Source organism: Ranitomeya variabilis, chromosome 3, assembly GCF_051348905.1.
Source record: "Ranitomeya variabilis isolate aRanVar5 chromosome 3, aRanVar5.hap1, whole genome shotgun sequence".
NCBI classification, from domain to species: domain Eukaryota; kingdom Metazoa; phylum Chordata; class Amphibia; order Anura; family Dendrobatidae; genus Ranitomeya; species Ranitomeya variabilis.
Window position 1 is genome coordinate 386,121,376 of NC_135234.1, and position 16,787 is coordinate 386,138,162.

Genomic DNA, 16,787 nt, shown 5'->3' on the forward strand with positions numbered 1-16,787 from the left:
GCAGAGTGGCAGGATCTCCAACACAGGTTCACAGGAGCAGGTGCAGGTGCAAGGCCAGGGAGTAATCAGGAGCTGGATGCAAAGCAGAATAATCTAGCACAGACTGAAGGCTGGGGTGGAGTTTTATAGCAGGAAGACAAGTGCTCATGAGACCAAAGACGCCATGTTGGAAAAGGGCAGTAATGCACAAAAGGTAAAAAATGTTCAGAGTCCTGACAGGGGGTTTTCTGGTTTACAAAAAACCTGCGTCAACAGGCGCAGTTTGTTTTAAAAAAAATGAATTGAGGTCACTTAGTGGTTCATTCTTTCTACTCGGGCAGAGCGGCTAAGCTCACTGATTGGCTGCAGTACTGTCTATGTAATGTCAGTACAGCAATGCAGACAATAACAGACACTGGGTGCAGTGGTCAGGACTCATCATTGGACCCGGGGAGGTTGAGTCAAACACAAGTTTGCTTGTTTTCCAAAAACAAATCTGCACCACAGGTCAGTCACATTTCTTCAAGAAAAACTAGTCAAATTAATATAAATATATATTTAAAGCGATTCTTGAAAAAATGTTATCACTTGGTCTGTTTGTCATGGGAGAGAAAAGTTCTGCAGTTAATCATTTACTTTCTTCTTTCACACCCAAATGGTGCGAACAAAACTACCACCCATCCCTAAAAACAAACCCTCAAACAGGAATGTTAACAAATACAAATAATAATAGTGGTGTCATTGGAATTTTTGTTTTTTAAGCCAATTAATTAAATCAAATACTGCTGTAATCGTATCTATAAAATGAATGCCAAAAAAGTCCATCTCGATTAATCCAGGCCATGTCTTTGTGCTGTTAGTTGACATGTATTTATGTGTGGGAGTATGCTTCCATTTTGTATCTCTTCCTTTTTTTTTACAGAAAGAATTGAAAAGATAGCATGAAGTGCTTGCAATTACATATTATGTTATATTATATTATTATATAACATGTTATATCATGTGCTATGGATGAGTTGATTCTGCGCTGCCATAGGAAGAAGAATGGCGGATGCCAATCTAAGTAGCAAGTGGTTTATTCGTCAACGCGTTTCGAAGCATATAGCATCTTCATCAGGACAACCACAATCCTGATGAAGAAGCTATAAGCTTCAAATCGCGTTGACGGATAAACCATTTGCTACCTTAGATTGGCATCTGTCATTCTTCTTTCTACAGCAGCACAGAATCAACCCATCTGTTTTTTCCATTGCATATGCCTTATTTCCTCAAGCGCTTTTAGTGGTTGTGTGTACACAACCAAAAACAGGTGAGCGCAATTGTGCTATTTTCCTCCATATCTGTTTTTCCCAGAAAAGACCCATTTGCGCTTTGTCTCCTTTAAGACTCTCTCTCTTGGATATTATGTGCTGTAGCTTTTTCGGTGCATTAATTATTATATTGCAAACAGGGTCCAAGAGGATATGAAGGACCATCTGGGCCACTCGGAGAAAAAGTAAGTTGTGTTTGTGAAAATAGAAAAATAATATATGGCACAGTTACTTCCGGTCTGTCAAATTCTCACTATTATTCATTTATCTTTAGGGACAAAAGGGTGAAAAGGGAGACTTTGGTATGAAAGGAGCATCTGGTTCACCAGGTCGAGATGTGAGTATCATATATCTTTGTACTTCTGTTTTATTAATCTCCTCCATCCAGATCAAAAACCTATTTTTCTTCTGTAATCTATTTGAAAATATTAGATTTGGACGATTTTTAGCCATATCTAAAAGACTGTTTTACTTCAGTAACTAAAATTGCCGTGTGAGGACACTGCTAGGGCTGATTATTGCAACAGAACTACCAGTACTATGCCAATCTTCAGCAGCAATGGTCCCAATATTTAACAGGGTATAAAATCATTTTTGCTCTGCTTTATCAGTTCATCACTCTGCTTTATTGATCATCAGTTTTTTATTTTAAAGCAGATCTATCATCAGACTTCACAATACAAAATCTATACATGATTAAATATATGACTTGCACCTGACAAGGCTGGTGTATTTGCGACACCCACTAGAGCCGTGGGTTACTCGGAACTGGGTCGGACGATTCTTAAAGGGGTGGTCATGACAGCAGTCACCTGATCTGTGGGACCACAATAAAAGTGATGAGGGGAATGTTTGTAGGGGATTTCACGTGACCCCACCTGTGGTGTTCGGCAATGGGTAGCTGACGCTGCTTAAAGGGACCGTTGGGGCCGATGGTGTTGCAGCTGAGATGGTTCTGCTCCCCACAGGTGGAGCAAGGCCCCGGGGCCATGATTACAGTCTATCAGGGATCATGGATGTTGGCATGCAGGACGGAGGGTGCGATAAAGGACTAGATGAAACAAGGGCTGCAGTTTTCTTTCCTTTAAATCCTGGTTGAAGGTGCAGTCCGGAGCACAGGTAACAGGTGGTGTTGGAGATCCGGGCAGCCTGGAAGCAATTCAGAATCCACCTAGCCAGGTGGGGTAGGAGGCCTCCCTACTGCACTGTTCTCTGGGTTCTTGATGCTTTATGCTCTACTCAAGTCCCTCTCTCCATCTGTCCATTAAATGGAACACTACCTGCAAGGCAGGCAGCTTGAGTCTGTTCCAGGTGTCACTCCCTCATCGTGACTCCGGGCTCTCATATGCTGCTGTACCTCAGGGTGTCAGCTGGGGCGGTTCTAGTTGCTGGGCCTGCAGTCCCCACACAACCACGGACTCCGATGTCCGGTCTTTAGCGCTCAGTCCTGGGGTGAGCTCAGTCACAGCTCTAATGCCCCAGGTTCTCCTCACTTGCCTCTTCCTCCTTCACTGTCTCAGACTCTGACTAAAACTTTCTAACCCCGCCTCCAGGCCAGAACTTATAGGGAAGCTTCCCTGAAATCAGGTGTTAGAGCTCATCCTTCTGGTCTGGAGTAGGAAAGGCGTTTCATGCTGATGTACCTGGAAAGGGGATCCCTCCTTGCTTCCACGCATGACATCACCCCCTGGGAGGGAGGCAAAGCCACTGTGGCAACTGGACTCCTGAGGTGCCACATTTTTACTTTGAAACCTTGTCAGAATAGCAATATAATAGTCCATATAAATTTAGAATAGCAAACTTTCAAAAAGGATTATATAGCTGTTTGGACATGGATATTTAAAGTAATGCAGCCTAATAAGTGCAGACATATTGCTTTATCTCATAACAATAATTGGGCTTTATAGACCTTTGATTTTTGCATTGTATATATGTATGTTTTATTAACATATTCTAGCATACAAAGTGAAAGAAGTATATGGTGGCCTGCTGAAGGTACAAGTAATGCTGTTTTATGTAAGTATATAAGAGTTAATGCTTAAAAAATGACAGTATGTAATTCAATCTTCTAGGGAAGAGCCGGTGAAATCTGTGTAGTGGGACCAAAAGGGCATAAGGTAAGTTAGTCTGCTATAGTTTTAATGTTTATTAGCTAAAAGTAAGATTTGATCAATTTGTTTTATGAGCCTTCATCAGGATGGTCACCAGCAGAAGAACATGTTAGACTACATAGAATGTTACATCTGCATTATTTAAATAAGGTCTTTAATTATCACAGCATTTTGTCTGCACAAAATAACCCTCCTTCCTTAAGGGTATAGCTGTGAGGCTTGTGGGGCACTTGTATCACTTACATAAGATGTAAGTAACAGCTCCTTGTTAACCCCAGTAGGTTAGCAGGTCCACACCACAAGTATATTACATAGGCTGACATACTCTTTTCTGGTTATCTCCAGAATGGAAGTGATAACATTGCAACCAGCAGATACCTGACTGCTGTGGCCACTGATTGGGTCAAGAGACTGGTGGTTGGCATGCCATCATTTTTGAGCTGGCAGAGACCGGCTGGAGCAGGTATGGCCAAGAGTAATCCCTGTATCACACCCTGGCCCCATCTCTCTATACAGTAATGTCACTTCTTCTGCATACCTGGGTACTGCATCTCTGCGCAATCAGGGTCCCCCCTGAGCTGTCTTGGGCTCCTTGCAAGCGGTTTCACAATAACAGAGACACAGTGTGGCTTTACTTCAACATCAACAGCTTTACTCAGCATATCCAAGACATTTCCAGTATCATCATCAGGCTTCACAACAGGCAATGTTCTTTCTGACCCTTTTCTTCTCTCACTCTCACTAAGCTTCCAGGATGAACCGTACCTTTCGGTCTCTCAGCGTCCTCTCTTTCCAGATTCCTTTCCTCTTGTGGGAGTGCCCTCAGCCACTTCGCAACGGATCTGAGGACTTCTGCCCACACAAAAAACTGCCATAGGATGAGCAACCGGCCCGTACTGCTTAGCCTCCTTCTTAGCAAGTACAGTCTCAGTAATACTGCATGTGCTAACACTGCTGCTATTGTTTCTACAGATGAGAACAGGCCCCGGGATGTTATAGGCTGGGTCTCACACTTCTTAAATGTTGCGTGGCACGGTGTCACCCTGGGCAAGCCAGCCCACGTGAGCTACATGGGCGCCCGGTCCCAACTAACTATACAAGGAAGCCATCACTATCTTAACCCACCATGCCCCTCCTATGTTAACTATTTACAATGCTGTTTCCTGAGACTATTATGGGCCCCGTCTTGTGGATAAACTTGGGTGCTTCACTTTCCCTATATATAACATGCATATTATACATAAGACATCAATAACATTAAATATAAACACAGCAGCATTGCAAATATACTTAAAGGGGTTAGGGATAAAGTGCTACATATATTACACCTCTTACATTAGCATGGCTTCTCATTGTGAATTTTAAACATAGACCAGTAAACCCCTTTAATGCTGTAGACTAGGGTCAACAAGTAATTTTGCCTTTGGCCAGTATTAGGTGTCGAGTTGCCGCCGCTGCACAGGGGGAATCTCATACTATGTCCTCTGCAATCTCCCATTTTACCCCAGCCGCAAAGGAGCCTGCTCAGCAGAGACATCGGTCCCAGCATCTTGCCCAGGCTGATGCTGTGCATCTGGTTACCACTGTTATTCCTGGTTCTGCTATTACAAGTATAACCAACAGTGGTCAGCAATGAGCAGACGTTCCTGGGACAGGCTTTTTCTCAACTGAGCACACCTGTGGGATGACCTCCCATTGGAGGTCGGGGGTCACATGCCCAGGCCCTGAAGCGGCCTGATTGGACCACTGGGAATGTCCCAGAAGGACGTCGCTATAAAAGGTTCACATGGCCGCTCGGCCATGCGCTAGTATAAATCTAAAATTGTGCATGTGTGGATGTATATATGCAATCTGGTGAAAGCTCCTAGTGATCCCCTTCCCTAGTGTTGTTGTATGTGTTTGGGTGTTTGGAGCTGACTAGCGCCAGTCTGTGCCATCCTGCACAAGGCACGATAGTACTGCGTCATCTCAGCAGCATCCACCAGTGCGGCACCGTGCGAAACTAGTGCGCTTTCCAGGCCCTAGTTAGGGTGGTTAGTGGCATCTGCCAGAGCAGCGCTGTACGCACATAGTGCCGTAAATCTTTATTAATTTTTTTCCCTGGCATGGCAGTTGCCGACCACTAGTAGGTCTAGAGGAACTCTATCCCCGTGTCCTTAGGGCAGGGTCCTGTGACAAAAACACTAGCGTTCTCTCTGTGGTATTGCGGCCCTGTGACACAACAGGGTTTGCCTCCTACATAACAGGTGAAGTTAACCAGTGTGTGTTCACATTATACCGCCATATAGTCCGCCATTACCGAGCAGCAGGTGTCATCTCTACACGGTGGATCCCGGGCTGCAAACGCACCATTTTTCTTCCTTTATATTATTTAGTGCGTTCTGCCAGCCCTAACAAGCCAGTATATTAAGATACAGGGCTACGACCAAGACAAAAAAAGTTGGCCCTAGTAAAGAAAAGACTAGATTCGTGTCTTTGTACATGGTTGGCTAAAAAGGAATATATCCTTCTCTAAAGCCAGAAATGTTTAGAGTATTTGTTCGTAACATTCTTCCACTTGACCACGAGGGGAAAGAAACACCGCCTAAGGGAAGACATGTTCATTTACATTTTCTAATTGTTACATGTCTCCTTGCATATTGATTGTATTCATATATAGTGATGTTACTTCTTTGCATAAAATTCTGTGCTAGATATAGATCAATGTGTTTTGTAGCTAAAACTTGTTTATGGTTCAGACGTTTTGGCCATTTCTTGATTGATTACTTTTGTTTTCTAACTATATTGCATTAGGGGGAGACTGGAATAGTAGGTCCTGAAGGTCTTGCAGGAGAGCCAGGGCCTCCAGGTAAACCTGGACTACCAGGAGTTGGAATACCAGGCAAACCGGTGAGTTCTAGAATTCTCCTTGAAGCTGTAGACATTGTCGATTCTTATTGTGTTCTGTATATTCCACCTAATCCCTCAGTGTTGACAGATTGGTTTGTAGCCTGTAATTCCTGATCACATTTTTTTATCTTTTTGGACATTTCTTGTATCTTTATTACTCCTATTGATACGCTTGACGTTTCAGGTAGTTACGTTATGAAATAGTGGCTGCAGAGCTGAATAAAACACAGTTGTGTTTTTTTTATTTCTCCGCTCTATTGTGGATATGTTGTAAGGTGAAATGAAAAACTAAAACTACATTATAGTCAGTTCTGCAGGTATTATTCCGTGATGTGGTTAGTTTCCCATGCTCAAACAATTATATGGTCCTCCTTAAATAAGCTAGAACTAACCTAGATTGCGTTACTACTAGTGTTGAGCGATACCGTCCGATACTTGAAAGTATCGGTATCGGAAAGTATCGGCCGATACCGGCAAAGTATCGGATCTGATCCGATACCGATACCCGATACCAATACAAGTCAATGGGACTCAAGTATCGGAAGGTATCCCTGATGGTTCCCAGGGTCTGAAGGAGAGGAAACTCTCCTTCAGGCCCTGGGATCCATATTAATGTGGAAAATAAAGAATTAAAATAAAAAATATTGATATACTCACCTCTCCGACGCAGCCTGGACCTTACCGCTGTGAACCGGCAGCCTTCTTTGCTTAAAATTAGCGCGTTCAGCACCTTCCATGATGTCACGGCTTCTGATTGGTCGTGTGCCACTCATGTGACCGCCACGCGACCAATCAGAAGCCGTGACGTCATCCCTCAGGTCCTAAATTCCTAGAAGGGAATTTAGGACCTGAGGGATGACGTCGCGGCTTGTGATTGGTCGCGTGGCGGTCACATGAGTGGCACGCGACCAATCAGAAGCCGTGACGTCATGGAAGGTGCTGAACGCGCTCATTTTAAACAAAGAAGGCTGCCAGTTACCAGTGGTGATGTCCAGGGGCCTCCGGACAGGTGAGTATATCAATATTTTTTATTTTAATTCTTTATTTTACACATTCATATGGATCCCAGGGCCTGAAGGAGAGTTTCCTCTCCTTCAGACCCTGGGAACCATACACTGGAAACTTCCGATTCCGATTCCCGATACCACAAAAGTATCGGATCTCGGTATCGGAATTCCGATACCGCAAGTATCGGTCGATACCCGATACTTGCGGTATCGGAATGCTCAACACTAGTTACTACTAATACTACAATAGTTACACAAAATATATTGTTTGCATGCCAATTCATATATATACAATTACAAGAGTTTTTGTTTTAAAGCTATGCATTCTATGTGTAAACTTATATGTCATTATTTTTTTATTTCTAGGGCAGTCCTGGTGGTGCACCGGGTCCTCCAGGAGAAAATGTAAGAACAGAAAACACAGCCATTGTAATCAGATAACTAAACAAAATTATTACAGTGGAGTTGTCCACATTATCTTCATTTTCACAAAAATATACAGCTTTTCCCACAGACTTTACAGTTATCCTGTCGACAAAATGTCAGCTGGTGAAGAAGCATGTGATCAAATCTGTCCAATAGCCTCTTCAAACAAAACACTCAAAATGGATGATATTTTTCAAGTGGAGGAGGCAGGTCCGATCACATGCTTCTACATCAGAGCAATATTAAAACTTGAGAGTCCTCAGTGGTTGACACCTTTTTAATCATGATGAATTAGATGACCTGTGGCGTCACACTTCCCCCTTTCCTACCCCAGCTCCACCCATTTTAGTGGATCTGTGAGAAACTGGCGTGGAGACGTCAAAAGTTGATACATTTTTACGCAACTTCAAACTCTGGTGAAATTGCTTCGATAAATTGGGGCTTAAGAGTGGGATAAGGATTTGGGAATATGCTCTACAGCCTCCTGTCCAAGTAGGGAAAGGTGTTATAGAATCAACTTGCACCAGCAGATATTTCCTGGATAAGCATGCACTAAGTAATTTCAGAATGAATGTGTTGGTATATTCTTAGTACTTCTTAGTATTTACCATTTTCTTTTCTAACCCTCAGGGTCAACCAGGAACTCCAGGCAAAGAAGGACCTGGAGGGAAACCGGTTAGTATTTCTACTGTAGACATATTTGTAGAGTCAGTTGCACAATTTATGATTTCTGAAAATAGCTTAAGTCCGACCTAAAGAAAGGAATCTCTCAAAAGCAATAATTGTTTTTATTAATATTTATATATTTATTTTTTTAGAGTTACAGTAAAGTATGTCAGCTGGCAATGCTGTCTTCATGACCCTAGCATTATGCCAAGTTGCACATATGCTATAATATATTTGTGTCATAAGCTTCTTTCTTTAGCACAGTGGTGAGGTGGATCATTTCCTTTACTGTAATGATCTTTACTCTGGGTAGTAAACAATTTTTAACATTTATTCACATTTTAAAGCAATTTTACAGTTCACTGGCATCGGGGGAATATCTGAACTATGGGTGGTGTTTCTGTTAAAAAAAAATGTCATCAGTTCTATTAGGTATACGTAGATATTTAAAACAAAAATAACCTAAAATGAAAAATAGAAGGATCTAAGTAGGTTTTTTAGATCAGGTCTTCTTGATTTTCCTTGATATACATCAATTTTATCTTCGGAGCTATATACACAGCTTCCACATGAAGCTAAAATACAGCCAACTGAACAATGCATAAAGCAAATATATAAAAGGTTGTAAATAAACTAAAATGTAATGGAGGGCTATGGTTTAAGGCAGGGCACAGTAGACTTTTTCAGATTTGTCTAGTAAGTGTTTTATGGCTCTGTGTATTATGTTTTTATGTTTAGCTGAGTATAGGTGACAGTTTTTTGGCCACTGTGAGTACTAAACCATCTTGAAGTATGTGTGCAGAAAGCTGTTTAGGATTGCATGCAGTATATTGTTTTTATGTGCTGTAAATTTGTATCTATATATCTAGTAGTTCTATACAGTCTAAAGACTGTCCCTTTCACCTATTCTCTCATTTCACACATTGAGAAAATGATTTCTGTAGATGTGCCATAAACTGATGTCTACATGCTGTTGCTATCAACCATTTTTTATTGAGCCCACTATCAGTTTACTTGAATCTGTAATGTCATTTTTATTTCTACAGGGCAAACCAGGAGTCCCTGGATTCAAGGGAGAAAAGGTAAACTTGGCTTCACTTTAATCTTGCATTGTTCTATTACAGTAAGAGTACAGAGTAGTACTGTATTTTTTTGGACTATAGGACGCACCGGACTATAAGGCGCACCCAGGTTTTAGAGGTGGAAAATAGCAAAAAAATGTGGTAATATATTTAATAACATAAATAACATACTATTATCTGTGGTGTTATTATATATAATAGTATGTTATTATGTTGGAAGCTGCGGGACCAGTGTGGTGTCTGTACAGTACTATATGAAGATGCTGGAGGGTGAGTATAAGAATGGGGGCACAGGGCTTATAGTGAAAGCACCTCTCCAGCACTGCAAAATAACACTGGAGTGCTGCTTTAAAATCCCATGGGAGAACTATAACTCCCAGCATGTCCTGCAGATCCTATAACATGCTGGGAGTTATAGTTCACCAAAGGAGTGGCAGAGTGCTTTATTGTGTTTTGTAAAGACTAACCTCTTAATTGTGGCAGCCTGCCACACTGGGGTGAGGTAAAAGCTTCCCATGACTGCACACAGAGCCCTCCCTCTTGTTGCCTCTCCACAGCACAGGTAATGGAAGCCAGCAGATTCTAGTGGGGAGTCTGAAGGACCTGTGATGATGTCAAGAAGAGGGATGGTTCTGAGCTGCCATGTGATGCTCCAGCCCACCCACTCCTGACATCACACAGGTCCTCCTGCACAGCACTGGTCCAGCCCAGGCAGGTATGCAGCGATCTCCTGGCCCCTGCTGCTGCTGCCTCCTCCTCCCCCAGACACACAAATCTCCCCAGCAGTTGCAGTGATCAGCTGGGGAAGCCATGTGTGTCCCTGCTTAAGTGCAGCATTCATTTGCTGCTCCCGGCTCACCGTTCAGCTGATAGATCGGTGGGGAGCCGCTAATGAATATTCACTGCACTTAAGGCCCCGTCACACACAGCGACGCTGCAGCGATACAGACAACGATGCTGATCGCTGCAGCATCGCTGTTTTGTCGCTGTGTGGTCGCTGGGGAGCTGTCACACAGACAGCTCTCTCCAGCGACCAACGATCAGGGGAACGACTTCGGCATCGTTGAAACTGTCTTCAACGATGCCGAAGTCCCCCTGCAGCACCCGGGTAACCAGGGTAAACATCGGGTTACTAAGCGCAGGGCCGCGCTTAGTAACCCGATGTTTACCCTGGTTACCAAAAAAAACAAACAGTACATACTCACCATCTGATGTCCGTCAGGTCCCTTGGCGTCTGCTTCCTGCTCTGACTGAGCCGCCGTACAGTGAGAGCAGAGCGCAGCGGTGACGTCACTGCTGTGCTGTGCTCTCACTGTACGGCCGGATCTCAGTCAGAGCAGGAAGCAGACGGCAAGGGACCTGACGGACATCAGATGGTGAGTATGTAGTGTTTGTTTTTTTTACATTTACGCTGGTAACCAGGGTAAACATCGGGTTGCTAAGCGCGGCCCTGCGCTTAGTAACCCGATGTTTACCCTGGTTACCAGTGAAGACATCGCTGGATCGGTGTCACACACACCGATTCAGCGATGTCAGCGGGACCTCAACGACCAAAAAACGGTCCAGGCCATTCCGACACGACCAGCGATCTCGCAGCAGGGGCCTGGTCGCTGGTACGTGTCACACATAGCGAGATCGCTACTGAGGTCGCTGTTGCGTCACAAAACTTGTGACTCAGGAGCGATCTCGCTAGCGATCTCGCTATGTATGACGGGGCCTTTAATCATCGGGACCACATGGCTTCCCCAGCTCTGATTCCGGGCAGCGGGGACATCCTGATGTGGGATAACAGTGCGATCCCACTCACTGCTGCCCCCTCCCCACATGCTACATCTGTACCATAAGACGCACCCACACTTTCCTCCCAAATTTGGAGGAAAAAAAGTGCGTCTTATGGTCGGAAAAATACGGTAATATTTCATTTTATTTTGTGTTTGTTTTTTTGCAGGGTGATCCATGTGAGGTTTGCCCAACTATTAGCACTGATGGCATTATCAGTGTGCCTGGTGTAAAAGGGCAGAAGGGTAGTGCCGGAATTGGACAGCCAGGAACAGAAGTGAGTAATGAATAAAGTATGATAAAAGGCCCCCTTACACATTAGACTGTTGGGAGAACGAGGCAATGTTGACAACTTTGTCCAACAGTCTAATGTATATCGGAGTACTGGACAACTAATCGTCAGAGGAGAGATCGATAAGGCATGTTCAATTTCAGACTGCCGATCACTTTGTTCTCCTGGAGATAAGTCGCTGATGGCAGATTTCTCATAAAGAACATAGGAGTGCTCTGCCGAACGATCACTCTTGTGTTTGGAAGAGCCGGCCAAGATGGCTGCCAGCTGAACAATCTGCTAAAGCGTTGTTCTACCGTCAGCCATCTATCGTGTATTGCTGGTTTCATTCAGATAATGGACATCCACTGAGAATCATTAATTATTCTTCGTGCCCAAATGTCCCTAATAAACTCAACTACTGTGACTGGAGCAGTGGATGACTGGTGTGGACCAAGAAAGCAAAAATTCAAAGGGAATCTGATACCAGGTTTTTTATACCTCATCTGAGAACAGAATGATGTAAGAGCACAAATACTGATTCCTGTGATGTATAACTTACTGAGCTACAGTTTTGATAAAATAATTGTATTTATCTGCTAATACCAATTAGACAAACAATACACAGGGTTGTCCTTAAATACACCCTATGTCCATCAGGAGATATATACCATAATGGTCCCGTACAAAGTATGTGTATGTAACCTATAATAAATTGCACAAAAAGACCTCAATGTACAAAAAACTTCCAAATTTTATTGAAAAATAATCCAAAACTATAAAAAAAAAAAAAAAAACAGTAATGATGGAAATGGTACCAATATAAAGGCACCCCAGGCCAGAGGTAAGCTTTTCACAACATTAAATCCCACCGCCACATATACTCAATTGTCATTAGGGATAACAAAAAGTCTCTCTCGCCAAACGGCATAGTAAAGTATACCACCCCAAATACATCACAAGTGCGGCATGATGGGAATGCAAATATACATAGTAATAGCGTTTACATTACCTCTGGTCTGATGGTGCCACGACCCCAGATGCAGATCTAGCAGTTCTCTGAATGCTGAGCTCTGAATAACCTCCCACACCTCTGATTGGCAGCTTTCTTACACTGCGCATAGGTAGAAAGCTGCCAGTGATGGGGGTAGGGCTATACAGAGCTCATGATTATGGTGGCAAAAACCTGGTAACAGATTCCCTTTAACATGAGTTAGCTCATTCTAATAACTTCTCAGTGACTCATACTTAAAAAAAAACATCATGCATCTGACTCTTACTTTTATTCTCTGTAGGGCCCAGCAGGCATATCAGGACCAAAAGGTGAACAGGTATACCTGGCATGAGTTCGAAGAATAACAATCAATTCAGGCTTGCATACTCTCCACTGTACAGGCAGGCCTCCATGAATTATTTTTCCCTGCACCTTGTGTGTTGCATAAACTTACTTACTGTTCTAGTATTACACTTCAAATCCAAGTTCACACATTCAGTATTTGGTCAGTATTTTACCTCAGTATTTGTAAGCCAAAGCCAGGAGAGGAACAAATAGAGGAAAAGTATAATAGAAACACATGCACCACTTCTGTATTTATCACCCACTCCTGTTTTTGGCTTACAAATACTGAGCTAAAATACTGATCAAATACTGCTAGTGTGAACGTGGCCTAATGGAGTTACACTGCTCCAAAATATTTCTATTGCACATTGTTGCACTCAAACTTACAGAGCTGTATAAGATGATAATCATTAATTGCTATATAGCATATTAGAGGTGGTGATGATTAGTCACTCCATCAATTTATATAAAAGACCTAAAGAAACAGATGACACATCTGACCACAGTGATTTCAATAAAAACAGGAATCAGTTGTGCCCTTCTGCATGCTATATTCTTTTACGGTGTACGATAAGGAAACCAGTGTTAGGGCTGTCCCACACGTCCAGATAATTCCGGTACCGGAATAAATCGGTACCGGAGTTATCCGTGTCCGTGTGCCTGGGAACTCACGTAGGCCATACGTGCGGCACACGTGTGCCGCCCGTATGGCGAGTGGGTACCACACGGAGCGTGTGGTACCCACGCGTGTGGTACCCTGCATCGTGCTGAAGCCGCGATTCATATGTTCCCTGCAGCAGCGTTTGCTGCAGAGAAAATATGAATAATAGTGTTTAAAATAAAGATCTATGTGTCCGCCGCCCTCCCACCCCCTGTGCGCCCCCCCCTGTTCAGAAAATACTTACCCGCCTCCCTTGCTGCTTCCTGCTCTGGCCGCGGCTTCTAGTGTATGCTGTCACGTGGGGCCGATCATTTAGGCGGAGCCGACTATTCATGATTGTAAATGAGCGGCCCCACGTGACCGCATACAGTAGGAGGCGCGGGGCAGAGAGGAAGGAGTGACAGCCAACGTGGGAGCGGGTGAGTATTTTCAGGACAGCGGGGGGGCGCACAGGGGGTGGGGGGGGGGCATTGGACACATAGATCTTTATTTTAAACACTATTATTCATATTTTCTCTGCAGCAAACGCTGCTACAGGGAACATATGAATCGCGGCTTCAGCACCATGTGGGGGGGACAGCGCTTACTGTAGCGCTGTCTCCTGCACACACACGGACCCCAGACGGAGAACGTCCATGTGAGGTCCGTGTTTTACACGGACCCATTGACTCTATTGGGTCCATGTAATCCGTGCGCTCCCACGAACACTGACATGTCTCCGTGTTTGGCACACGGAGACACGGTCCGCAAAAAATCAATGACATCTGAACAGATGCATTGATTTTTATGGGTCTACGTGTGTCAGTGTCTCCGGTACGTGAGGAAACTGTCACCTCACGTACCGGAGCCACTGACGTGTGAAACCGGCCTTAGGCTAGGGTCACATCTAAGCTTTGTATAGTAAGCCTTTTTTTCTATAGGTCATTCAGAACCTAAATGAGCAATTTCAGGAGATTTCTAAGCTATAAAATAGCTTTAAAAATCTCAGCTTGCTGTAATTAAAAAAAGAAGTCATGAAAGAGATTTAGCTACTCTGTATTTTCTTTCAAAAGTTGTATCAGTGATTTTTTATTTAAGGTATAAAAAAAAGTCTGATAAGCCTGGCTTAGCACTTCAGACATTTATAGTCCTGATATATATAGGCATAAGGGAGGCTGTTGAGTTTGGTTCCGAGACCCGTGGCCTACCCAGACGTGGTGGTCTGTACTTGTATAATGAATGACAGATATGTAAAACTCACCTAACAGCCATACCCTTAGAACTTAGTCATATGACCAATTTTTAAATGTAAACTTTATAGAAATCAGACAAAAGCAGAGCTGGAATCCAATTAAAAAATCCCAGCATGCACAATCAGATGCCAATTTTTGGTTGAAAAATTCCATTAGAAGTTTGCATAGTCAAAAAAAATGAATCCATTTACCAGATCAGATTTTAAAAATGGAAATTGTATTGGATTTTGTCATCTATTAAATAGATTATAAAAAATAGGCAACATACATGTAATAGGTATAAAAGAAAGAAACCTTAAATAGAGTTAAGGATTTAATATGAACATAAAAACAGTTCAAAACAAATGTCAAAAGGCACATGATGGAAATCTGAAGAATTTTAGGATGATCATGAGAATAGACTCTAAGACCCCAATTCATCAAAGCAACTTCGTCAGAATTCTGGTGTAAATTGCTTTGAAAAGTTCAAGGTCTGAACCGAACACCTAGTGTCCATGTACAGCACCTAGAACACAGACTTCTCCAGGAAGTCCATGTTACTGTTCAGGTTTGACACCATGAAAATCTTCTGTTTCCGATGCTGTCATCTGTGTTTCTGTGTAGAGAAACATTAGTGGCTCTGATTGGCGGTAAGTTCATTACCACCGGTCAGAGAGCTATGGTTTCCACGTGTGAGCCAGCAGCTGTGATCGGCGGTAAAAAGGTTACTGCCAGTCACTGGCATTAGCTGATGAGAGAGTCCTACTATTACCCCACTTGCCATCACACAAGGCAAGGGCGAAGAGCTGGGCAAAGCACAGCACATCTACTATATGCGCCTTTTCTGGGGTGGCTGTGGGCTGCTATTTTAGGCAAGGGACCCAATATTAATGGTCCCTTATCAGTCTGAGAATACCAGCACCTAGCTGTCTGCTTTAGCTCGACTGGTTATCCAAAATGCGGGGGACCCCACACCATTTTTTTAAATTATTTATTTACATAATTTAAAAAAACAGTATTGGATGCCTCTATTCTTGGTAACCAGCCATGATAAAGCTGTCAGCTAAGGGTACAGCCCCCAGCTGTTGGTTTTGCCTGCGCTGGTTATCAAAAATAGATGAGACACCACATATTTTTTTTTTATTTATTTATAGCACAGGGGCAGCTGATGTATATACTCATCAGTCTTGCCTGATTTTGCTGTTATGCATGACAGCAGGCATACACTGATGAGAGTAGTAGCACTCTGACAGAGGCAGTAACAATCTTACCGCCGATCAGAGTCTGTGTTTGCTGCGCTGTCTCACAGATAACAGCATGTCAAACAATGGATGTTCAGACCCCACATTCATCTGAATGGGTTCTGGGTTCGGGTAGTGTTCTGACCCGAACCAAACTTTTTAAAATGTTCGGCCTAACCCACCGAATCCAAACATCCACGGGTTCTCCCATCAGTCGTTTTTCCCAGCTCCCCCAAATTGCACTTCACTCGTCAGATGTTCCATATTCATGAAGAGGCATGCACCTCTTCAAGAATCAGGAGCATTTAACTCCATCACACCCTATCAAAAAGACGTAGGAGAAAATCGCTGGCCTAGATGAATCGCTTCATTAAATTTTCTACTGAATGGAAATGACCAACAGTGCATATGGCATAATGGTATATTGTACCCACCTACATGAGAAAGAAAAGTGTGCTAGAAATTCTATTTCTTTTAGTCCAAAGCAACAGCACAAAAATTTGTCAAAGAATTCTTAGTTACCATTGCCCTTTGCTGTTACCTATAAAAAATGTAATTACGGAAGAATTCCTGCCATTTTTTTTTCTACCCAATTTAGAAAAAAAATGGTTTAGACAGCAGTTAAATTCCTGATGTGCGTTTGGCTTGGAATCAATAAAACATACAAAAGCATTCCCACCTGCACAAAGTTTATTGATTTTGATTGATGTGCACATAGCCTTCAGCTACTTCCACTACCTATAATGTCAAGATCTTTATATTGTCTAGGCGGGATTGTTTATTTACCTTTCTTAGAAAATAGTTCAGAGGGGTTT

General features: G+C 43.0%; 1 protein-coding gene across 1 annotated transcript in view; it reads left to right on the plus strand.

The window, feature by feature from the left end:
- The window catches only part of COL16A1 (collagen type XVI alpha 1 chain), a 280,075-nt gene that overhangs the window by 148,273 nt on the left and 115,015 nt on the right, over nucleotides 1–16,787 (plus strand). The window contains exons 15-23 of the mRNA XM_077296052.1: nucleotides 1,430–1,474; nucleotides 1,564–1,626; nucleotides 3,362–3,406; nucleotides 6,194–6,289; nucleotides 7,663–7,701; nucleotides 8,353–8,397; nucleotides 9,435–9,470; nucleotides 11,419–11,526; nucleotides 12,816–12,851. Of these exons, the coding sequence (XP_077152167.1) occupies nucleotides 1,430–1,474; nucleotides 1,564–1,626; nucleotides 3,362–3,406; nucleotides 6,194–6,289; nucleotides 7,663–7,701; nucleotides 8,353–8,397; nucleotides 9,435–9,470; nucleotides 11,419–11,526; nucleotides 12,816–12,851 (513 nt within the window). The remainder of the gene's footprint in view (nucleotides 1–1,429; nucleotides 1,475–1,563; nucleotides 1,627–3,361; nucleotides 3,407–6,193; nucleotides 6,290–7,662; nucleotides 7,702–8,352; nucleotides 8,398–9,434; nucleotides 9,471–11,418; nucleotides 11,527–12,815; nucleotides 12,852–16,787) is intronic.